At 40.3% G+C, this 25,022-nt stretch overlaps 1 protein-coding gene across 1 annotated transcript in view; it reads right to left on the bottom strand.

Moving 5' to 3' along the window:
• Nucleotides 1–25,022, bottom strand: part of PIGN (phosphatidylinositol glycan anchor biosynthesis class N) — a 198,091-nt gene that overhangs the window by 72,510 nt on the left and 100,559 nt on the right. Inside the window, exons 15-18 of the mRNA XM_075270921.1 lie at nt 24,764–24,903; nt 20,497–20,596; nt 17,037–17,129; nt 16,340–16,431 (exon numbers count right to left, since the gene is read on the bottom strand). Coding sequence (XP_075127022.1) covers nt 16,340–16,431; nt 17,037–17,129; nt 20,497–20,596; nt 24,764–24,903 — 425 coding nt within the window. The remainder of the gene's footprint in view (nt 1–16,339; nt 16,432–17,036; nt 17,130–20,496; nt 20,597–24,763; nt 24,904–25,022) is intronic.

Genomic DNA, 25,022 nt, shown 5'->3' with positions numbered 1-25,022 from the left:
GTGCCTCATACAAACTTGCAAAGACTTCATATAGGTAAAAAAAAAAAAAAAAAAGACAGATAACATAAGGCAACAACAGTAAAACCTTTTAGTCATGTATCAAGAAAGAAAATAATAATGTTTTTTTTTCCAGGCCTGGATAGTAGCTTATAGTTATCGATTGCAGTATATATATGTAGATGTGTGTCAATCCTTAAGGACAATTTCTCATGAAATCAAGTTAATAAAATATAGTGACATAGTGACAAAACCCATCAACAACTACTACTGATTCATGACATAGTCATTGAATGGCCACAAATACAGTACATACATATAGAATAGATAGTCACTAGATATCACTTATCATATCATGAAAAGCAGTTCATCTCATGACACACATCTGGAAATGTTCAGCTAAGGGGAAAAGTAAGGTAGGACACATCTGGTACCTCGGTGTTAATTTTAGGACTGCAAAAAAGAGGGTCACTACAAAAATACAGAACCTTATTTTTCTTATTAGGAAGCCTGCACACTGAGTTTACGCTTGCTCATTCTTAACGTAAAACTCGTTCAGAGTGAGTGGCGTAGAAAACAGATCCCATTGACTTTTTACGCCGCTCACTGTGAACAAGTTTACGTTCAGAATGACAGGAGTGTAAGCTCCGTGTGAAGGCTCCCTTAGTTGAACAACATACGAAAACAAAACAACCTTCCTGCACTGTAACCAGGATGCAAGTCCCGCACCTTTCTCTCCAGTTATGATCATAGCGTCCCACGTAGCCTTTACAAAAGCAACCTCACCCTCTTCGAGGAGTCCGCTAGGGATGCCCCCAAATGGAAACCTATCTGCATAAAAAAGCTGTTACCTAAGGAAACGCACAGACCCCATAGACTATAATAGGGTCTGTGTGGTTTCGGCTCAGTTTCCACATGAAAAATGCAGAGAGAAAAGTGCTGCTTGGAGGACCTTGCTCTCTGCATATTTCATGTGGATAGGCGAACAGAATGGCCAGAAGGCAGATGTGAACCGAGCCATAGAAGTTTCTATTTCATTAGTAGTCAATTTCCAATAATTAAGACAAAGCCATACCCTTAAAGGGGTTGTCCTACCAAAGTATATTAACCTGCATCCCTTTCCTGTGGATAGGGGGATAAATCGCAAATCAATGGGGTTCTGTGTTCTGCATTGGATGAAAGCCTAGCTGCCAAAAGAATGTACAATACGTTTATTTTCAGGGTCGGACTGGCCCATCGGGGAACCAGTGAATCCCCGAGCCCCAACTATTAATTCTCATTTTGTTAATGCAAATGCATTTATCAGGGGCCCTTTCACCATCCCGATCAGTCCCTTAACCAATGCATTTGCAGCACAGGACCTGCATATATTAACCGGTTAAGGACCAGGCCCAGAAGTACATTAAGGACCGGGCCTCTTTTTTCAAAACTGACATGTGTCACTTTAAATGGCAATAACTTTGAGACGCTTTAACTTACACAAGTGATTTTGAAATTGTTTTTTCGTAACACATTATACTTCACGTTAGTGGTAAACACTAATCAATATTTTTGTATTTATTTATAAAAAAACTAGCAAATTTGATGGAAATTTGGAAAAAATTGCAATTTTCAAAATGTGAAATTCTCTGCTTTTCAGGCAGATAGTCATACCATCCAAATACATGAATAAATATTATCTCCCATATCTCTGCTTTATATCGGCATCATCTTTTGATCGTCTTTTAATTCATTTTGGACGTTACAAGGCTTACAAGTGTAACAGCGATTTTCCAGATTTACAAGAAAATTCCTCAAACTAATTTTTTAGGGAACACTTCAGTTCTGAAAGGAATTATAAAGGCCTATATAATAGAAACCCCCATAAATCACCCCATTTTCAAAACTACACCCCTCAAATTATTCAAAACAGCATTTGGGATGTTTGTTAACCCTTTAAGCATTTCATAAGAATAAAAATAATATGGAGGTCAAATTTAGACATTTCATTTTTTTTCACTAATACATTCATTTAGACCTAAAATTAACACATTCACAAAGGGTTAAAGGAGAAAATGCATCTCACATTTTGTTATACAATTTCTCCCGTGCACAGAAATACCCCACATGTGGGTGTAAACTGATTTTTGGGCACACGGCAGTGCACGAAAGGGAAGGAGTGACACTGGGTGTTTGAACAGCATATTTTGCTGGAATAATTTTCAGGCACCATGTCACATTTGCAGAGCCCTTAGCGTACCAAAACAATGGAAACCCCCCAAAAGTGACCCCATTTTAGAATCTACACCCCTCACAGAATTCATCAAGGGGTATAGTCAGCATTTTGACCCTACAGTTGTTCCACAGATTTTACTAACATTGGAATGTGTAAAAGAAAAATTACTAAAATGTCACTTTATCCCCAAAGTTTTCATTTTCACAAGGGGTTAAAGGAGTAAAAGCCCCCCAAAGTTTGTTAAACAATTTATCCTGAACACGGCAATACCCCATATGTGGCCATATTCTGCTGTATGGGAACATGGCGGGGCTCAGAATGGAAGGAGCGCTATTTGGCTTTTGGATGGCAGATTTTGCTGGAATAATTTTAGGTGCCATGTCTGATTTGCAGAGCCCCTAGAGAACCAATACAGTGGAAACCCCCTAAAAGTGACCCCATTTTGGAAACTACACCCCCCACAAAACATATCAAAGGGTAGAGTGAGCATTTTGACCCTACAGCTGTTTCACAGATTTTATTAACATTGGGACATGAAAATGAAAATTTACTTTTTTTCCAACAAACTGTCAATTTAGCCCCAAATTTTTCATTTTCACAAGAGGATAAAGGAAAAAAAGCTCCCTAAAGTTCGTTACACAATTTCTCCTGAACACAGAAATGCCCCATATGTGGTCATAATCTACTGTATGGGAACATGGTGGGGCTCAGAATGGAAAGAGCGCTATTTGGCTTTTGAAGGGCAGATTTTGCTGGAATATTTTTCAGGTGCCATGTCGAATTTGCAGAGCCCCTAGTGTACCAATAAAGTGGAAACCCCCTAAAAGTGACCCCATTTTGGAAACTACACCCCTCATAGAATTTATCTAGGGGTTTGGTGAGCATTTTGGCCTCACAGCTGATTCACAGATTTTATTAACAATGGGACGTAAAAATGAAAAATTACTTTTTTTTTCCAATTAATCGTCCATTTAGCGCCATATTTTTAATTTTGCAAGTAGCTGAAGAATTAAAAGCCCCCCAGAGTTTGTTACACAATTTCTTCTTAACACGGCAATACCCCATATGTGGCCATAATCTGCTGTATGGGTATACGGTGGGGCTCAGAATGGAAAGAGCGCTATTTGGCTTTTAGAAAGCAGAAGTGGCTGGAATAGTTCTCAGGTGTCATGTCGCATTAGCTGAGCCCCTAAAGTATCAATACAATGGAAACCCCCCATTGTGACCCCATTTTAGAAACTACACAGGTGACAGTAAACTGGAATTCACCAAGAAGTGACCCCATTTTGTAGGGACAATTTTAGGGCCTCTGCAAATGTGACGTGGTGTCCAAAAACAAAGAATCTAAATCTGCACTCCAAAAGCACATATCGCTCCTTCACATCTGCGCCCTGCTGTGTACCCAAATAGCGGTGTATGCCCACATGTATGACACTGGTGTACCCCGGATAACGGACTTAATGCCATATGTGGGTATAAATGGCTGTTTGGGCACAGCCGGGCACAGAAGGGAAGGAGCGCTATTTTGGTTTTTGGAGCACAGTTTGGTTTTAGGACACCATGCCACTTTTGCAAAGCCCCTGAATTGCCAATAAAGTGGAATCCGCAGACATGTCACCCCATTTTGGACACTAGCCCACTGATGGGATTTATGAAGTGTTGTAACGAGCGTTTTTAACCCTTGAGTGTTGCATTTATTTAGTTTCCAGAAATGAAATCACAGCTGATAATGAGAAGTTAAAAATGAAAAATTTCCAGAGATTCGCCATTTTAGTGCCCGATATGTTGTGCCCAACTTATGTCAGCAGAGACACTCCAAAAACTGGTAAGCGGGTATCCCGGGCACAACAGCTTTTAGAGCGTTCATCTCTGATACAAGGCGGGCACAACATATTACGCACTGAAATGACGTATTCCTGGAAAAATTGTCATTTTCACCTCTCACAATCAGCTTCGTATTCATTTATGGATAATAAGTTATAGCAACACTTGGGGGTTAAAAATGCTCTCTGTACCCCTGGAGAAATCCTTCAGGGGTGTAGTTTCCAAAATAAGGTCACATATCAGGGGATTCCACTTTACTGGCGTTTCAGATCTACAAAAGTGTCATGGCATCCAAAAACCAAACCGTCTGTGCTCCAAAAACCCAATAACCCTTCTTCCCTTTTGCGTCCAGCTGTGCCCTAATATCAGTTTATACCCACATATGACATTACGTCCGTTATCCTGGGTACACCAGTGTCATACATGTGTCATAAACTGCAGTTTGGGCACACAGCAGGGCGCAGAAGCGATGGAGCGCGATGCGGCTTTTGGAGTACAGATTTTGATGTTTGGTATCTGGACGCCATGTCATGTTTGTAGAGCCTGTAAGGTACCAGAAAAGTGGATTCCCCAAAGGAGTGACCCCATTTTGAAAACTGCACCCCTCAAAGAATTTCTCAGGGGGTGTAGTGAGTATTAGTATCCCAGACGTGACTGCACAGCGGATGGCGAAGAGGGAATGTATAAGCTGTGCGGAGAACATTGCAGACACCAAATTCCCTACTATGTCCCAGTAGCTCCTATGATTGGGGGAGTCACTCTGGGGGTCACTTTGGGGGTCACTTCTGGTGTTTTTTCGCTCATAAGCTGTAAATCTGGGGTGTCCCCTGATATTCGCTCGCACAGCTTATATATTCCCTATCTGCCGCAGCCAGTTGTGTTCTAATAATTTGGCGATTTTTGGGGGGTTTTGCCTTGACATTGCTAGATGCTATATTTTCTTTATTTTTCTGGTGACGTGGCCATATAAGGGCTTGTTGTTTGCAGGATGAGATGCATTTTGTAATGACACCATCTTTGGGTGCCTACAACTTACTGATTACATTTTATTAACTCTTTCTTGCTGGATTAAAAAAAAAAAAAATCAATCCTGCATTGAGTTTTACATTTTAAATTTTTCGCCATGCAGCGTACAGCATAAGTAACGTGTCCTTTATTCTGCGGGTCGGTACGGTTACGGCGATACCTCATTTATGTTATTTTTTTATGCGATACTAAGTCTGCAGAACAAAAACACATATGGGGACATAAATCAATGTTTTTTGCATCGCCATCTTCTGAGACGTAACATTTTTATTTTTCGGTTGACAGTGTTGGTTGAGGGCTTATTTTTTGCGGGAAAATGTGCGCTTTTTATTGGCACTGTTGTGGGGTGAATATGACTTTTTGATCACTTTTTATAGCATATTTTGTAGGATGAGATGGCAAAAAATCATTATTTCCGGCGAGTTTTTTCCGTTTTTTTTTTCCGACGTTCACCGTGTACATTAAATATTATTTCAGTTTTATTGTACAGGTTGTTACGGACGCGGCGATACCAAATATGCATTGCTTTTTTTAATTTTTAGTGCTTTTTTTTATATAATTCATTTTGTATAGAAAAAAAGGGATTTTTGGACTTTAGAACTTTATTACTTTTTTCATACACTTTATTATTTTTTTTTTAACTTTTTTTTAACTTTTTCATGTGTCCCTTTAGGACACTTGAATCAGTTGATGCTTTGATGAAAGCATCAACTGATTCTACACAGTAGCAGACAGGACACGAGCAGGACATGAGCCTGCTCGTGTCCTGTAAGCTGCAGAGGAAGTGAGACACATCGCTCACTTCCTCCACCGCCTGGCAGGATCACCAGGTATGTGGGGGCTCCGGTAGTCTGGGGTCACTGGCCAGACCCCAGACTACCTGTTACTGACATCGGCACCCCTCGATCTCGCCGCGGGGGGTGCCGATCACTTTAAATTATCGGCGGATCCCTTTCGATCGCGCCGTGATGTTTCACGGCGCGATCGAAAGGGTTAACACGTCCAGTCGGACTGAGTTCCGACTGGACGTTATGGAGGAAGGGGTTAGGTGTTAGTAACACCTAACCCCTGTCCCCCCCGCACCCCTCCCCCCGCCAGAAAGGTACCTAAAGGCCGGACGTATTTCGGCAATAGTCCGGTCTTTAGGTACCAGCACATGAGGCCGTAAATTTACGTACGGCGGTCCTCATGTGGTTAAGAGAAGAGGGAGCGTCCTTTAGTGCTACAGTAATGATATAGAATGCTCCCCCTTCTCTTACTAGAGAGGATAGCCCAGGAGGCACAAGGACACTGCTCCTGCTGTCTGCATCCTGCAAAAAAGAGGAGGAGAGCGCCATACAGTAAAGTGAAAGCACAACACACCAGGTACATGCTAGGTTACTATTCCTAGTAATGTCAGGCATTTGGGGTTATTAATTTAGTTTTAGTAACATCATGTGCCTCACATTAATAGCAATTAACATCATGTCCCTCAGGAGAGGCGGCAAGCAGGAGTGGGGTGAGGTAAGTGATGCAGTCAGGTTCTCCCCAGTTTTGCAATCGGATTTTAACAACCAAAAAAATCAAAATCACCTGTCCCCAGCACCCCAATGTCTCTCGCCTGGAAATCCTGTACCTTTTTGGTCTCAGCGGCCACATGAGGTGCAGAGACTCCCAGCAAGAAGTTGCCAGTATGAGACTCAATGACACTGGTGGCGCACAACGGATCGCTGGGGACAGGTGAGTATGCTTTCTTTTGTTTTGTTTTTTATTTTGCACCTACTGCTTGCCACATGAGTTGCTCCAATTCCTGGACAACCTCATTAAAGGATTTATCCATCTTTCTAATATTGATGACCTGTTTTTAGGATAGGCCATCAATATTACATCTGTGGGGGTACAACAGCCAGAACCTCTGCAGATCAGCTTTTTTAGGACAGTGTGGCTACAGGTAATGGCAACAATTCTATGAGCCATGCTGTTCACTTGCCCTACAGTGTGTAGTGGTGGGTTTAAGTATTGCAGTGGTGAACATCATACGGTGGGTAAGCAGTATGGGCATTGTTATTATCTATAGCCGTACTGTCTCAGTTCAGCTGATCTGCAAGGGTCCTGGCGGTGGGCCCCTAGAAACAATTCCACTGGTGTGCCCTAGGCATCAAAGTCCAACACTGTTTGTTTTTGTCTTTCTTTTATATAAAATACTAGCTATACCTACAACTTCATCAGCGGCCCCCTCACGCCCTGCGTGCTCCACCTGCATTGCCGCCCCAGCCCCCCCACCACTGCCTTGTGGGCGCAGGGCGCCCGTCCAACACCAGTGCGCCCCTCCGGCCCACTTCCTTTCCTCTCGCCCCCCCAACTTTTCCCCCTATCCGCTCCTCCATTCCCTCGCTCCCTCCCTCCGACCCCAGGGCCCCTTCTGTCCCCACTTCCCACAGCACCCCGGGCCCCCTTCCCCCCCTCCTACACACACCCCCACCCGAACCTGCGACCCAGGGTCACCCCACCCTGGGCTCCCCGTGTGCCGAGGTTACCAGTGTGCAGAGGGTTAGCAGACCGTGCTGCGCAGCTGCTTTAGCCATGCACGGCGCGTGGCACAGGTACTTGCAGGAGTTCGTCACAGTTACGTCTACCTCTCCACTCACCAGTCCACACGGCGCGCCGGGCTCCAGCGATGCCGACATGCGCGGCTCTCGGCTGCCGGCATGCAGGACGCCATGTTCTTCATGTCAGCGTGAGGCCGGATTGTCGTTCTATAGTTCCGCCACCGCAGTGACCTTGTTCAATCGGAGCCCCGTGCCTGACGTGGTGACGTCAGCTCAGGTCCTGCAGCCTACACGGACCATGAATTCGGTGGTCGCAGACGGCCAAACCGCCAACATACGAGGATTGTAAGGCGCCTATGTTCTTTTCCGGGTGCCATTCTATGTATGTGCAAAATGTCATTGAAATCCATTCCGGCGTTGCGGCATGAAAGCGGAATAAACATCCAACATCTTTATAATAATAGTGAGGAAGGATAGCATTTCTGTGTCATGTATCTGCAACTACAACCATTTCCAAGACATATTGAAAATGGTTAATATTATCCCCTTCCTGCCGACGGCTTTTTTTGATTTTCGTTTTGGACTCCCCTCCTTCCAAACCGCATAACTTTTTTATTTCTCCGCTCTCAGAGCCATATGAGGTCCGTACAATGTACAGGAAAGCTGGAAAAAAATTCAGAATGGGGGGATTTGAAGAAAAAGTGCATTTGTGCGATTTTCTTATGGGCTTCGTTTTTACGGCGTTCACTGTGCAGCCAAAATGACATGTCACCTGTATTCTATGTTTCGGTACGATTTTGGAAATACCAAATTTATATGGTTTTATTTACATTTTAACCCTTAACAAAAACCCAAAACTGTGCCAATTTTTTTTTCTAAAAGTCGCCATATTCTGACACGCGTAACTTTTTTATACTTCCGTGTACAGAGATGTATAGGGTGTCTTTTTTTGCGCGGCTGGGTGTACTTTTTACTTATACTATTTTGGGGAATGTCTATTGCTTTGAGCGTTTTTTATTCAAATTTTTATCAGAGGCAAAACAATGAAAAAATGGCGGTTTGGCACATTTGACTTTTTTTCCCGCTACAGCGTTTATCGTGCAGGAAAAATATTTTTATAGATTTGTAGAGCGGGCGTTTTTCGGACACAAGAATACCTAATGTGAATGTGTTTCACAGTATTTCACTACTTTTATGTGTGTTCTAGGAAAAGGAGGGTGATTTGAACTTTTAATATTTTTTATTTTTTTTATATATATTTTTTTTACTTTTTTAAAAACTTTTTTTTTGCATCTGTTAGACCCCCTAGGGATCTTGAACCTCAGGGGGTCTGATCACTAATGCAATGCATTACAATGCTAATGCATTGCAATACATTGTAAAAATTCATAATTTCTTTTGCAGGCTGCATAGAGCAGCCTGCAAACGAAAATCACTACAGACTGTCCGGGAGCCTTTAACAAAGCTCCCAGCTGTCATGCCAATGTCACGTCAGCCCTGGAGCCCATGCGTCGCCGGGAAAATGGCGCCTTGGTCAGCTTTGACCGAGGCGCCGGAGGGGTTTATGCCTCCGATCGGTGCGGGCACCGACCGAAGGCATTAGCGCTGGGTGTGTACTGTGCAAAACAGTAGACATCCGGCAGCTATGGTGGCCGCCCGACTCCCAGGCGGCCGCCATAGTTAAACACCCGGCGTCCGCTGTAGTATTACGGCAGATGTCGGGAAGGGGTTAATGAATTCACTGGGTCATGTCTGGGGCTTCTCCAGTATAATTTTTATTCTCAACTTTTACACAACACTCTAATAGAATCACACGTCGGGTATTGAAACACAGCTTAAAAAAAAAACACAGCAAAAATGAAGAGAGTTTTTGTTGTGTTTTTCTTTTTTTTTTTCCTACCCCTATTAAATCTATAGTGAAAAAGCTTGCTATTTCGCAGGTAAAATTAACATGATGTTTTCCAAGAACGTGTGTATTTTTGAAAAAGCAGCTTTTCCACAGCTCTTTTTCTGCAATGTGTGGATAATATTAACCAAAATGTTTGCTGGTACTGTAAAGCACTGTATTTTTCTGCTACATTTCCACTGCAGCCACAAATGATGCATTTCTGCAACATGTGATCTTAGCCTGAGATTTCATGTACATGATAGAGTATGCATTTCTAGTGTTTTACCGATATCTGTACAGCAGTCCCTATAATATAACGGAACGGAACAGAACATTGGAACACTCATGTGTGCATATAGCCTATAAGGGACATTAACTCCATTTTTGTAAGCTAAAAATTCAGTTTAAATAAATTGACAAACAAGCAACCCTGCTGCAATACGCCACTTTTACCAAAGCAAAAAATAAACATAACAAGTCAGTTGGAACAGGTCTCAGGACCCTCTAATGCCAGTCTTATATTTATAACAAATTATATAGCGACCCCCCACTGTATTTCTATTCATTTCTGACTATTACTTCATTAAGAAATAGGGAATACTACTGTGTGCACAATAGAGTCAATCTGTATGCTATGTAAGCTTTCCTCAAGGACATTTTTTTTTTGCCCTGCCGCTACTGTTTTCCTTCCATAATATAAAATAATGAATATGGATGCATTGTATGAACTATCCTCTAGTGCTTTAGAAATAATTAAACCAATATCTACTTACATATTGATCCTTTATTGTTCTATATATAAACGTAGCTTCATTTTGGTGACCCACCAAGTATATAAGAACATTTCTCAAAAATTTTTTATAAAAATGTACACAGTACAAGTGTGCAAAATTTAGTTCCTCTTTTATGACTCAACTTTACCTGAAAATATATTCTGCTTTGTTTTTTATCCAGCTTTCGTAATAATAGCCTTTAGATCCTCTACAACAAAGTTCCTTTATACACAGATTAAGTGAGTTGTAAAACCAGCTTAGCGCTGCTCATGGTTGATTGTTTGCTACAGGGCAAACATTTGTACTATATTCACCTGTTATAAAATAAACTGGTATATCTATAGCATAAAATAAAAGGGCCACTTCAGTTATCACAATAAACCGTTTTTATATGGTTATGCTTTTAATCTACTTGCTGTCTGCAGTCTACGCTTATTTTTTTTGCCAGTTAACAGCAAGGCTTCTGCCGTGTTTCTGAATTCAATTCGTCACTTAGGCAGCATCAATATTGATTTTATTTTATTTTTTTATTTACTTTTGAGTATTAAGCAAGCAGATTGATAGAGCACGGAAAAATCGAGAGCAATAATTTTACCCATTTCAGTAAATAACAGCACTGTGTGAAGGACGTACACCAGCAGCACAGTGTACAGAAATAAATATTAACGTTTTTCCTTATATTATTAACCTACTATATGCTGAGATCATTTTAATCTGCTCACTATCTCCACTTGTATTCCACAAGCCTAATAATATAGGCTGGAATTCAGAGTTTGTACAAATAAATAACGCAATATACAATCACTAGCTTTAACTAAAAGCAAACTGTTCTTATTTGGCTAATATTACTGTTCAGAGCTAGTTCACACATATTAAAAGAAATCTGTAGTTAAAGATTGTGTATTAGAATACATATTCTTATCTGGTAGAAGGAGACAACACACTAAACAATAAGAAATCAAACATAAAACATTTGGATTTTAGGGATGGATGAATGTGTTGAAGACCAACCCATATGTACATACTCGTACAGTAAATACTTTATAAATATGGAATGCAGCTATGAACGTCTATTCCCCCCATTTTTGGTAAAATAGGGGAACTTATCATCCTATTTACACCCATTTTCGGACACAGATGAGTGATAATGTGGAGCATCTTTGGCACAAGGTCCTTTTTTGCACCAAAGATGCACCACACCCCCAATCTACACACCTCTCACCACAAGTGAGTGAAGCAAAGCTGGGAGAGCAAGGTGGTTGGGTCGCCTCAACCTGACATATTTATTCTAACTCATGCCAATGAGTTATGCAGAAAATGTACGCCAGCTCCGGACTGCTACAGATGTCTATTCTGGCGTACTAGTGTGCGCCTGACTTATTAACAGCCCGTCGTCTCTTCATAAATGATAGTTTTAAGAAATCTACTTTGTGTCTACTGTACAGGACCCTAAAGAAGCTGTTCTACATAGAAAGTGATTTATAGGTCCCAGCTGCTATCACTGACTTTTACATATAATGGACTTATTTTACCCGTATTAGTTATCTGCATCATTTTGTTTAACCTTTGAGTTTTTTTCAATGTTTTGACCTTATGAGTACACACTACCGTTACCAATGTCAGTTGCAGTCTTCTCTCATAGGATGGCAACAACGGACATTAAACTGTCACAGACTGATTCCGTGTTCATTCCCATTGACATTAATGTAAGCAACATGACGGAAGCTATCTTCTGTCAGAACATATAGTCCTACCATATACGGTATATATATATATATATATATATATATATATATATATATATATATATATATAGTATATATATGTTTATTTTTTTATGGCTGGGCTATTATGACAAATCAAAATTGTGATTAATTAGGAATTTTACCTCAACTACAATCAATAGGCCTTTTTAAGTTTGAGTATGATTTGGGTGACCCTACTGATATTCATCTTGCGAGGTTCACACAGTGGTTTTGTTCCAACCGAACACATATGACCCAGAACTGCCATTATACTCTGATGTCTCTTCAGACCCCACAGTATAAGTAGCAGAGGCCAATGGGAGATGAAAAACCTAGGCTCCAGCACTGCTCCTTGTATTCTTCAGGCCTGCTTAAGAAGTGAGGGAATGCTGAGGCCTCAGCAGTATGTGGCGCAGTGGTGTAAAGATGTAGGTGTGACTGATTTTGTCATAATATAATGTAATATATACTGATATGTATAATTATTCACACATACACAACCTTGATTCCTTTTGTTAGAAGGTGTCTTGACAATAATCTAATCACATATCACCTACTAGCTGTCGAGTAAGTGTGAAGGAAAAAAGCTGCTGCCAGACATTTTGCTCAGTGGCTTATCTCCCCAAAATCAAGGATTGGGCAGGTGAAATCCAACTGTATGATCTTTTTTTCCCTGACATCTTGTGTTGGTGGGAGTTGGGAGGTTCCTATAAACATTAGATGGTAGACCAATCCCGTCAAAATTGGTTCGGATTATAGGTCTTAGTACATGTATGGAATCGATCAATAATCATGAGAGAATGTACTATTGATTCATTTATCAATGATCACATGTTTTATGTTGTATAAAACTCAGTTGGCTTGAATTCTACACTGTGTGCACGCAGGCCTAGTTCGTAAAAAAGAAGAGAATAAACTAGTGAATGCAAATGGTTGTCAGACAATTGATCAGTTAAGCAATCAAAATTTAGCAGAATATATGTGATAATCCATGTGTATGAAGATTCATCTTTCAAGCACTTATTTAAGCAGTCACTCACTGCACAGTTATATAAATTATTCACACATCTAAAGCTGTCTTTACTATTCAATTTCCCTGCAGCAATAATACAAGGGGGACAATATCCACTCTAATCCATGTAGCTGATCTGATAACATAGTGAAGAGTTCACTGGCCCAGTGTTTAGTTAGCATTGCAATGTACAAGGGATCCCTGCCATATGAATGGCTAGCCGTCGCATTGGCAAGGATGAGATGCTGGCAGTCATGTCATGGCAGTCAGGCAGCCTGTAGCAGAATACCAGCAAAACTATAATATAATGCAAGGCACACATATTGCAGTACACTGTACGGGATATGTATCCAGGGGTAATAAATATATACATATAAAAAAAAGTTTTTTCTATGAAAAAAAACCCCTAAAAAATTCTATTCATCCTTTCTTTTGCTATATTACATTTAAAAACAAAAACTATAAAATACACATAAATTGGTATATCCCATATGATAGGTAACAGGAAATCTAAATGCCTGAAAAGCAGTTTTTTGGTCACCTCATCCCTTAAAAAAAAAAAAAAAAAAATGTATTATGGCTGGGCCCTACAGGTCGGAAATGCCGCGATTTGCCCACGGCGGAAACACTGTGGGAAAAAATTGCGTCGTTTTACAGTACAGGCAAAGTGGATGGGATTCTAGCGGATCCCATGCCCACTTTGCGGTAAAAACCACAGTGCTGACATGCCGCAATTTCCAAAACTGACGTGGTTTTAGAAATCGCAGCATGTCAATTATACCTACGGAAACGCCGGTGGTTTCCCCATAGGCATAATTGCAACAGAAAGTCTGCAGAGGAAAACTCAGTGAACTTTCTGTTTGAAACGCTGCAGGAAGAACCGCGATACTTTCCCACAGTGCTTTATTACTGCAGGATGTCCCATGGGGCTTTAGCCTAAAAAGCAACCAAAATGTCATATGCAACCCAGAATGGTACCAATGCTAATAAAACATAATGTTGCCATTCCAAAATATCACTTGTCCCACAAAATATAAGATTTTTTATGGCTAAGTTGATGTTAAATATAAAATGTTATGACTCTTGGAATGTAGGAAGGAAAAACCAAAGGAAGAGAAAATGAAAAATTAACCCAGCCATGAAGAGATTAAACACACTTGTGACACACTGATGTCAAATATACCCTAAACCAGGGGTGCCCAATACGTCGATCACGATCTACCGGTCCATCGCAAAGGACGTATGGGTCGATCGCGGGCTGCAGCCAGGGATCCCCAGTGTCTGCTTGTTCACAGCACAGGCTGAGAGTTGACTCTCAGCCTGCGCTGTGAACAAGCACTCCAGACACTTGCAGGCCGGGCAGCAGCAGCTCCGGGAGATGGAGGAAGCCGGGGTGCTGCTTGTTCACAGCACAAGCTGAAAGTAATCACCGGACACTTGCAGGCGGGGCCGCCGCAGCCCCAGCCTGCCAGTGTCCAGAGATAACTCTCAGTCTGCGCTGTGAAGAAGCAGACACCGGGGATTCCTGGGCGGCCACAGAACAGCTGTCTCCTGCACTCGTGCTCTGCCCGACCCCGCCCACATGCCCGGCCATGCCCACAGGCACGCTCCGGTCCCGCCACAGGCCCGCCCACAAAAGTGGGTGGTCAGATCTTTTGTCAGGTCAGTTTCTAAAGCAGCTCACATGCAGAAAAAGTGTGAGCACCCCTGCCATAAACATTTTACATTTCCTGTTGCTTTTCCATAATCAAAGTCTGCTTTTAGTCATTTATACTTATATCACCATAGAGATTGGTGTCCCTCCCTCATGCTTTAACCTCTTTCCGTTTCAGGCATTTTTTTGAATATCATTTTCAACTCCCCACTTTCAAAACCCCATAACTTTTTTTTTTTTCCGTTCAAAGACCTATGAAGTATTGTACTTTTTAATGGTACCATTTAATATTCAGTAAAATGTACTGGAAAGCTAGAAAAAAAATTTGGTGGCATTGAATTGGAGAAAAACTGCTTTAGTGTGACTTTCTTATGGGATTCGCTTTTACGACATTCACTGTGCAGCCAAAATGACAGTTTACCTATATTTTTAGGGGTTGGTATGATTCCAAGGATACCAAATGTATATAGTTTTTTTTTTTTACGTTTTAACTCCTTAAAAAATCCCAAACTTTGTAAAACAAAAAAAATAAACATTTTTTTGGAGTCAACATATTCACAGAATGAACCGAGATCTCAGAGCTTGTAAAGAGCAACTTCCACTATATGTGAACAAGTGAAGGCTGCAGAAAAAGTAAAAAAAAAAAAAACACAAAACTGAATTTTTAATAGAAAGTTTTAAAAAATGTTTACTATTCAACAATAAATATTAAAAAAATTAATGCAGAGATGTATATAACCTATAAAATTTTTGACTTTAGCTCGCTCCCCAACACCATCCCACCGACACAACAGCATGATGTATTCATAAGCACTGAAATTTCCATTTTAGCAAGCACATAAATCCCACTAAGCATCAGTTCACACTGAGTTTTTTGCAGACAGATTTTGACGTAGAATCCCCCTTATTCATTTCAATGGGAGGCCCTCTCTTTTTTTTCAGCTAACGGGAAAAAGAAGCAACATGTCCTATCTTGATGCGGATTCCGCGGCTGTGTCAGACTCACTCCCGATTAAGCCCATTCATTCGGACCTGATCAGGAGGATGCCGCAACGGGATACCGATGCACTGCAAAATATGTACAATGTAAAAAAAAAAGGTTTCTGCTGTGTGAACATACCTTAAGGGTGCATTCACACGGAGTTTTGTGGCACTCGTGTAAAGAAGCACAGCTGTAAAACTGAATCCCATTGAGTTCAATGGGTTCCGTCTTGCACGCACTACACATTCAACTCAATAGGAGTCTTTTTTACCTATTGATTTCAATGTGTCGTGCGTAACACAATCAATGGAATTCAGTTTTACAGCGCTGCTTCTTTACACGAGTTTTGTGACAAAAACAGCGCCACAAAACTCCGTGTGACTGTGCTGTAAGGGAGGAAGGATGCATGCTTTTTTTTTTTTTTCTTTTGAAAAATACCAAATTATATAAAGAAATAAAAAAGCAAAAAGAAAACAAAACAAACATACAGAAAATATCACATTATAAATGATCCAAGGCTGCAGCACAATGGAATAACCATCAGGAGCCCAATCAAAGCTGGAAGGATGTTTCATTATTGAAATAACATCCTTTTTTCTCCCCTGATGTCACAGTCGCTCACGTGTCTGACAAGACTCACTGAATCAGTGCATACTAAATGTGATATAAAGCTTTTAAGACAATGTTGATCTTACACCAGAGTAATGTTGGGCTCTCTTCCAACAACAGGCATCAAGGGAAACAGTGCCAGCAGCAAGCACAAGAGAACCCAGCTCACAGTTGTTATCTGCAGAAGAAAAAAAAAAGAAGTAAATATGGGTAACAGCGCTGTGGGAGATCATGTACACATGCAGAACTGAAAGAACAGCAAAATCAATCCTACTGTTTCCTAAGCAGAGTTCTGTTAAGTCTGCAGCTGAATTGAGAACAAAGATAATAAATGAAATGTTTTTTTTTTATAATAAATCAAGAATGTGTCAAATTTAGAAAAAAACAAGACAATAATGGGTGAATTTTTAATGTGAACTAAAACTGGGTCCTTTAACAAATAAACTGCAGGTAGACACCGAAAGAACTGAGTTTTTATATCATATGGATATATAATGGTTCTATGTTTTTTGTTTTTTTTTGAGAAACAATAACCCTTCTTAGAGCACCGATCTTTTAAGGAAGATTATAAAAGATTTTTTAATATCAAGTTACTGTTCTCAATGCAGGGGGCGCATAGATCTATATGGTTTTCAGAGGTGCAGGTAGCAACCAGTGTATCAGACTCTACATATCACCTGCGCCCTCTATCAATAGAAAGGTATGACGTACTTAAGTAATACTAGGGGTAGTAAAGATGTAAACTATAGGCACACTAGTTAAATCAAATGTGGATTATTATACCTTTGCTTCAACCCACAACTTCATTAGCACTGGCCACAAAGCAAAAACCACCAAACCAACTGTAAGTACCCAACGATAGAAGAAGCTGAGAACCTATAGGCAGAAAAATATGGTATTATCAAACAGTATGAAATATGTACAATGTAAAAAATTACAAATAGCTAATAATGTACAACATCTATCATCTAAAACGTTGAACTGTTATATAATGTTTTTATTTCCCTAAATATTAGGACAGCAATACACACAAAGATTTACAGATGGGGAGTATAATGAAGATTTACACAAGACATTTGCAATGCATTTTTCTCACGATGACTCAAAGTGCAGTCCAGAGGTTAAAGTAGTTATCCAGATTTTAAAATATATGAGCCAAATAACAGGAACAGCCATACAAAACACTGCCTAATACTGTATATATCCTGTTTAAAGTCAGCACCATTTATCAGAATTATTTTCCAGTGATCGCACAACCTTCTTGCCCCTTGAAGGCACTCAAGGATGTGATTTATTGCCTAGTCAGATATGTGGAGGAGATCAATGCTGAACAAACTGAAGAAGTGAGACACAAGACACTGTAAGACAAACCAGGAACATTACCAGGGTGAAAATATACACACAGGGGACAGTGGAGAAGGGAGGGGTACACAGAGTAAGAGCAGGTAGAGGAATCTTGGGAAGTGTAGTTTGTTCACAGTTTCACGGCATGCAAATAACAGTGATACAAGGAGCAGAATGTATGAGAACTTGACGGTACTTGGCAGCACTGTAAGTGACCGACTGCTTCACCCCAAGTGTGAGAAGGAGCGCTATCGGAGGTCCTTCCTCTCAACCTTGGTCAGGCTACATAATCTACATCAGGCCAAGTGAAGAGAACTAAATGATCCCGAAGTCTTCTTTCTTTTTTTTTTCTCTTTTGCTGCTATGATTCCTAGTATTTTTCTCCTATCTGCTATTCTGAGCTTATGTGTGTCTCCTTCTGTACTATAAACTGTTATTATACTGTATCCGTATTATCAGGGTGCTGTAACACACTGAAATTAAAGGGATTCTTTCATTAAAATGACATTTTTTGTCCCTAACAAGTAGGAATAGCCTTAAGAAAGGCTATTCTTCTCCTACTTTGGAAGTCTTTTCCGCGCCACCGTTTGGTAGAAATCCCGGTTTTCTTCGGTATGCAAATGAGTTCTCTCGCAGCACTGGGGGTATCCCCAATGCTGCAAGAGAACTCTCCAGCAACGCCTTTATCTTCTTCTGGAACGCTCTCTCCCTGTGTCTTCTTCCATCCTGTGTTTCAATCCTCTAGGCCTCGGGCCAAGCAGACCGTGCATTCCCACAGGCCACAAGAAAATGGCCACTTACACAGCTTACTGTGTGAGCAGCCATTTTTGTTGTGGCCGCGGGCATTTGCAGTCTGCTCTGCCCGAGGCCTAGAAGATTGAAGCCCCTTACGGAAGAGGGCGTTCCAGAAGAAGATGGAGGCGTCACTGGAGATTTCTCTTGCAGCATTGGGGATGCCCCCAGTGCTGTTTGAGTGCTGGGGCGCGCCCCCAGTGCTGCAAGAGAACTCATTTACATACCGGAGAAAACCCAGATTTCTACCGAACTTTGGCGCAAAGAAGACTTCTAAAGGTAGCAGAAGAGTAATATTTCTTAAGGCTATTCCTACTTGTTGGGGACAAAAAATGTCATTTTTCTGCCACACATGTGAACATAGCCTTATAGGGATCCAGTGCATTGTGAGAATTGGTGTTCTGGAAGCATGTTGAGGTTGTTTAGTTATTAACTTAGCTGCAGCATTTTAGCCTGAACTGCACTTACAAACAGCGCTCATTTACAGATGGGGCATATATTTGATAGATTTTTTTTTTATTTATATAATAGAAAATGATACAATTTTCCAATATATATTTCAAATTCTGTTCACAAACAGAACCCCTACTGCAGTGAGTAATTAATGTGACCCCCTACTACATCAAACAATATAAGTTGTACAGAGCAACCGACTTCTGTCCTGATAGGTCAACCGGAGATGGTGAGAAGCAGTAGGAAAACCCAGCACCCCCACGGGCTGAAACCATTCGAATGACCTGAGGATGGGAAAGACACTGCGCTGACTCCGTAGGTGTTTATTAAACACGCACTTTATTAAAATTTCCAAACACACTACATCACGTGACCCCTGGTATCTAGTAAGCGCCTGGTTTCCACAACAAACATGATGGGTTAGTAGACAGGAGACATCCATTTATTTATATAAACTGGCTATATATATATATTTACATGGCTAACTATCTATACATGATTTATAAAATAGCTAGCTGTGCTTAGGTCATGTTGTTAATAGAGTTAAATATAAATAAAAAAAAATTAAAAATCACAGAAAAGACATAGGGAGAACAACGCAAGAGCTGCTTCTGCCCAGACACTGATACACATGCTGCTCTACATGGTAATACTGTATACATGTTCTGCTTCTTAATGAACAACTATTCACCTGTGCCTGGACAGTCAAATGAATGCCAGTGGGCACATGGCTGATGCCATACTATTGTTATTAGTTTTTCTATCAATGCATTACACATGACTGAAATGGATATTATCTTTTTTTTTTCAACATTGATATAATACAATGTGAAAGTAAAATAATTTTGGATGCATATATGTTGGAAAATTTTATTACTTTCTACTGTCTAAATAAATACATTTAATCATAAAAAAAGAAGTCCTCTACAAAATACTTTCAAATAATACACACCACATAAACATATTATAAGTTATTATAACTACATACATAGACATACATGTAAAAGGATACATAATTTGTACTGAAACAGCATAATAATATTGTACTTGTAGCCAAATGAACATGGTTGTGTTAGGACTCTAGTCACTGGCTAGAAATAAAAGGATTTTGAAATAATAATATGTTCAGGTACGGCCTTTAGTGTTTATGACTCGTGACTTCTGAACCCTGAGCAGACGCATAATGATGATTAATTAAGTTCCTATTTGGCTTTATGCAGGATCTCTTTTAGGTATCTGAATTGTGTTAATTTCTAAATGTGAGTCTAAGAAACAGCATTTACTCAGAAGCTATTCAGGTTCATTTTCCTGCTCTGCAAAACATGTCTTCAAAAATGAAAGTGGAGAATTTGTATGGAGAACGATTAGGACTGCACCTTCTAACACTTGTGTACTTCATGTTTTCTCCTGATAACTCACCAGCCACAACATGGCAAACATTTGTGGAAATACATGCAGTAATTAAAAATGTAATCAAACATTGTAGCAGTTATGGAGAGACCTTTGTAACATATAACTTCTGTCAACTTCACATATCCCTTTCACCCAAAGATGCTCCTCCCCATTGACTGACGTCTCACCAGTGAAGCCAACCACAACCACACCACTATATATATATATATATATATAAACATAACTAAAATATGCTACTTACCAATATTTCAACCCCCATGATAACCATTATAAGAAATCCAAGGATTCCAAGTGGTGAAACAGTCATCAGATAAATTCCGATTTCATGGAGAATCCACAATCTGTAGTCCAATAAACAGCAGTTTGAATGAGCAAGTCTGGGAGAAGACTGTTTGCTTAATTTCAATGGACTAAAGAGACCTAATAGAACAAATCTGCAAGTATATGCAGTAAACTGAACAGTTATATCCTCAACAGATTTGACCAAGCTCAAAGATATAATTTTAGAAATAAATCAATGCACCAAAGACATAAGTGTCAGCCAGTCTTAGGGCTAGTTCACACAGGGCAAAATGGCATGGATTTTGATGCAGAATCCACCTCAAAATCTGCCTCCTCACAAAAGAGTCCTATATAATCTGCTAGAGTTCTTTTTTCCACTAGCAGAAAAAAGAAGCGACATGACCTTTCTTCAGGCAGATTCGGCCTGAAAAAAACGGGTGTCAATGGGAGGCGGAAAAACTGTGTAGTGATTTTTGGACGCAGAGTTGTCAAAAACCACAACCAAAACTGCGAGGCAGTTTTTTTTGCCTCACATTTTCTCCCGTGGTTTTTTTCAGGTAGAAAAACCGCAATGCGTCAAAAACTGCCAGACGATGTCTGGAGTGGAGTTTTTCCTGACTAAATTCCTCGACACCTTGTACACGTGTGAACTAGCCCTAACAGCATCTATACAGTAATGGAAATGAAATGAATCTATCTTTATACAACCCTGTATTATTATTATGTTTAATCCGGAAGGAAAAAGTATCATGAGGCTAAGCAGGGTCTTCTAGCAATTTCCTAAAGATGTATTTAACTATGGCAGTCGGCCGGGCTATCTTGTCCATCATATCATACTTTATTTTGCCATCTCTTCTATACATATATTTTCCAAGTTGGGAACCTGCTGTTAAAAATTTGTATCCTGCCCCTGCTGGATCCTGTTACCACAATTACTCCACCAACTGCCTGTCAGCCTGTCCTTTGACTCAGAGAGAGCCCTGGCGGTGAACTGCCCACATGTGCAGCTTTCACACAATGCACCATTTATAGTTGCAGAAGTAAAATCCCATAAAAGCGCTTTATAATATAGCATTAAGCGTCAACACTTATATTGATTTGACACATGCATGCACTGTATGTAAAACATTACTAGAGACTGCCATTTATAACAGACATGGATGTGACAAGAATGTACAGTAATGGAAATGTCTACATGTTTTTTTTCATCTATCTTTATACCTAATGAAAGGCTTCATCTAGAGTAAACCTCCATTTGCACTGTCAGCCATTTCTTCAGACAAATCTAAAGCTGCTGAAGGCCATTACAATAGCCACTATCCATTGAGAGAATATAGATGAGGAAATTATGATACAGCAGTCTCCGTATTCTGTACATTGTAGAGGGCAGGTTCAAGGAATTTAACTCCTTTTACAAAGGAACTGATATTTTACAGGGAGTTTATAAGTAAAACACTTCTAAACCACTTATATGGTGTTGTAAGGACACTCATAGCAAAGTGGAAATGACTTTCTTCTCTCCTACAACAGTGAAGTTTGATACAAGAAAAGGTACAGCATTGTTCACTCTGCCTCTACCAGCCCATAAAGCAGTATAAAAGGGATTTAAAGGTGAATTTGGTGCTGGTAGACTCCTCGGTGTATCATCAGAGCTATTCTATGAGAAAAGGCACATTGGTTTAAATAAGTAAAAACTATTTATTTTCTAGTTTTCAAACTAAGTTAAATTTTCTGGAATTCTGGGTTAATATATGCCAAAAGCCAGCCTGCATGCTCTGCACCACATTTATTCTATGCATTACTTGCTTAGGAGATAGGTAGGCATGACGTAGCTGTGAACCAGAATGGCTTATCTAGAACGGAGTTTGGCTTGCCTGTGTGGACAAAGATGTAACAATGGACACCATATTCTGGAGCAATGACAAACAACTAACATGGAGCCACTGCACAAGCTCCTGCCCTGCATGTGAATGGTCACATAACCCATTCATCAAAGGCCCTTCTGTTTTTTTTGTTTTGTTTTGTTTTTTAATGTAGATTGTGAGCCCCACATAGGGATCACAATGTACAATTTTTTTTTTTTCCTACCAGTATGTCTTTATAGAATGGGAGGAAACCCACGCAAACACATGGAGAACATACAAACTCCTTGCAGATGTTGTTCCTGGCGGGATTTGAACCCAGGACTCCAGTTCTGAACACCTACAGTGCTAACCACTGAGCCACCATGTTGCCCCCAAAGGTCCTTCTGTAAGACTACAAAACACCAGCAAATAGAACTGCCAGAATTTTGCAGTTCTGCAGTGTTCTAGAAATTTCTCAAGTTGGCTAGCATCCTCTTGTTGGTATATACATATATGCAACAGATATAGACTTATTTGTATTATACTGTGTTGGAGGAACTTACAGCTTCCGGACACTAGATGGCGATGTTATTATTGTTATGTGCTGAATACATGTAATGATATGCTATGGAGACTTGTCTATATCTCACACTATCTATGGTTAAGGTCCTTTCCTGTGTATTCCTCCATATTGCTGTATAGAGATGCTGATAATGTTACCTCATGTTCTGATAAGTAAACTGAAGATTAACCCATATAATCTACTCTGAAGCTTTCCTCTGCGACTACACTGTGCAACACCTCTCAGAGGTGTTTACATGACTCCCTAAGGCAGGGGTAGGCAACCTTCAACACTCCAGCTGTTGTAAAACGATAACTCCCAGCATGCTTAGGCCTAGTTCACATCTGCGTTCGGAATTCCGTTTGGAGAGTCCATTTAGGGACCTCCCCGAATGGAACACTGAACGTATTAAAAAGCAAAAAGCAATAAAAGCACACAGACCCCATAGACTATAATGGGGTCTGTGTTTTTTCTGCATGAATCCTGCAGAAACAAAAGTACTTCATGCAGCGCTTTTGTCTCTGCATGCACGGAAAACACACGGACCCATTATAGTCTATGGCAGGGGTAGGGAACCTTTGGCTCTCCAGCTGCTGTGAAACTACAACTCCCAGCATGCTCCATTCACTTCCATGGGAGTTCCCGGAACAGCAGAGCCAGTATGCATGCTGGGAGTTGTAGTTTTGCAACAGCTGGAGAGCCGTACGTTCCCTACCCCTGGTCTATGGGGTCCGTGTGCTTTCATTGCTCACTGCTTTGTAATGCGTTCAGTATTCCGTTTTGGGGGTCCCCAAACAGACTCGCTGAACGGAATACCGAATGCAGATGTGAACCAGGACTTACTTGCTCTGCTGTTCTTTTAACTCCCATGGAAGTAAATGGAACATGTTGGAGTCGTAGTTTCAAAACACTGTCATGTGAATATGGCTTAAGCTTGCTCTGTCTAACTCTAAGGGGTTGTTCACATGTGGGAATGTGAAGCTGAATTTGAGCTGGAATCTACTTCAAATTCCAAATGAAATTTGCCTCCCATTCATTTCCATGGGAGGCAGTAGCAGATTTTTTTTCTCTGAGCGGAAAAAACAAGTGTCCTGCTTATTCTTCAAACAGTTACAGTCTGAGAACTCCCAATGAAGTGAATGGGAGCTGGAAAATACACCTTTTCCCCTTGGCACAAAATTTGATGCAGAATTTGGTCCTGACGAACAAAAGCAAATAGGCAAAATACAGAGGCACTCTTCTCCAAAATCATTGTCAAAATCTGCTTTGGTTTTGTCAAGTAGAAAAATCTGCTTGAAATTCCTGAAGCAGAAATTTTCAGCTTGACAAATACAGTATCAAATTCCTACATGTGATTATGCCCTTAGACAGTATTAGTAAATATGCTCCAATGTGATTACCAACAGAAGTATGACCTTTGTTGATATTCTTGGGGGCTTTGTCTATAGGACAAGTCCATCAAAATTTACCCAGACAAACGTTCATAACATTCGATCAATTGGTGTGTGTGTGTGTGTGTGTGTGTGTGTGTGTGTGTATGTGTGTGTATATATATATATATATTTTTTTTTTTTTTTTTTGGGGGGGGGAGAGTTTGTAGTTTGTATATTAGTTAATTAAATATTCCAACTGGCATTGTGCAGTCTTGATCCATTAGCATCAAGGAATACTATTCACAAGACTGTATACTTTCATGGGAAAAATTGGCAAAGTTCTAAGATACTCCAAAGCCACTGCTACTCCTACTGCACACTGCTATATAACATACAGCCAAAACAATAGAGGGCATTTATTAGAAAGCCAACGTGGATTTGACTTACTGTTTTGAAGCAGCATACCAGATCAGAATAGGCAGGAGACAGTAGACATAATGTGTCCACGGACTTGACTGAATAATCAGGAAAAATACAGTGAACAACCCCAGAGCACCAAATCCATAGCTCACAAATGGTGATGACTCCTGAAAAAAAAACAAATACAGCTATTATGGAAAAATATGAGCACATTTTTATTTGATAGCAAACTATCCCTATTTCAAAGCTTTATGTGACAAATTAACTGTATTTCCCTATCTCTATT

The sequence above is a fragment of the Leptodactylus fuscus genome, chromosome 4 (assembly GCF_031893055.1).
Source record: "Leptodactylus fuscus isolate aLepFus1 chromosome 4, aLepFus1.hap2, whole genome shotgun sequence".
NCBI lineage: Eukaryota > Metazoa > Chordata > Amphibia > Anura > Leptodactylidae > Leptodactylus > Leptodactylus fuscus.
This window is presented reverse-complemented; position numbering and strand designations above follow the sequence as displayed.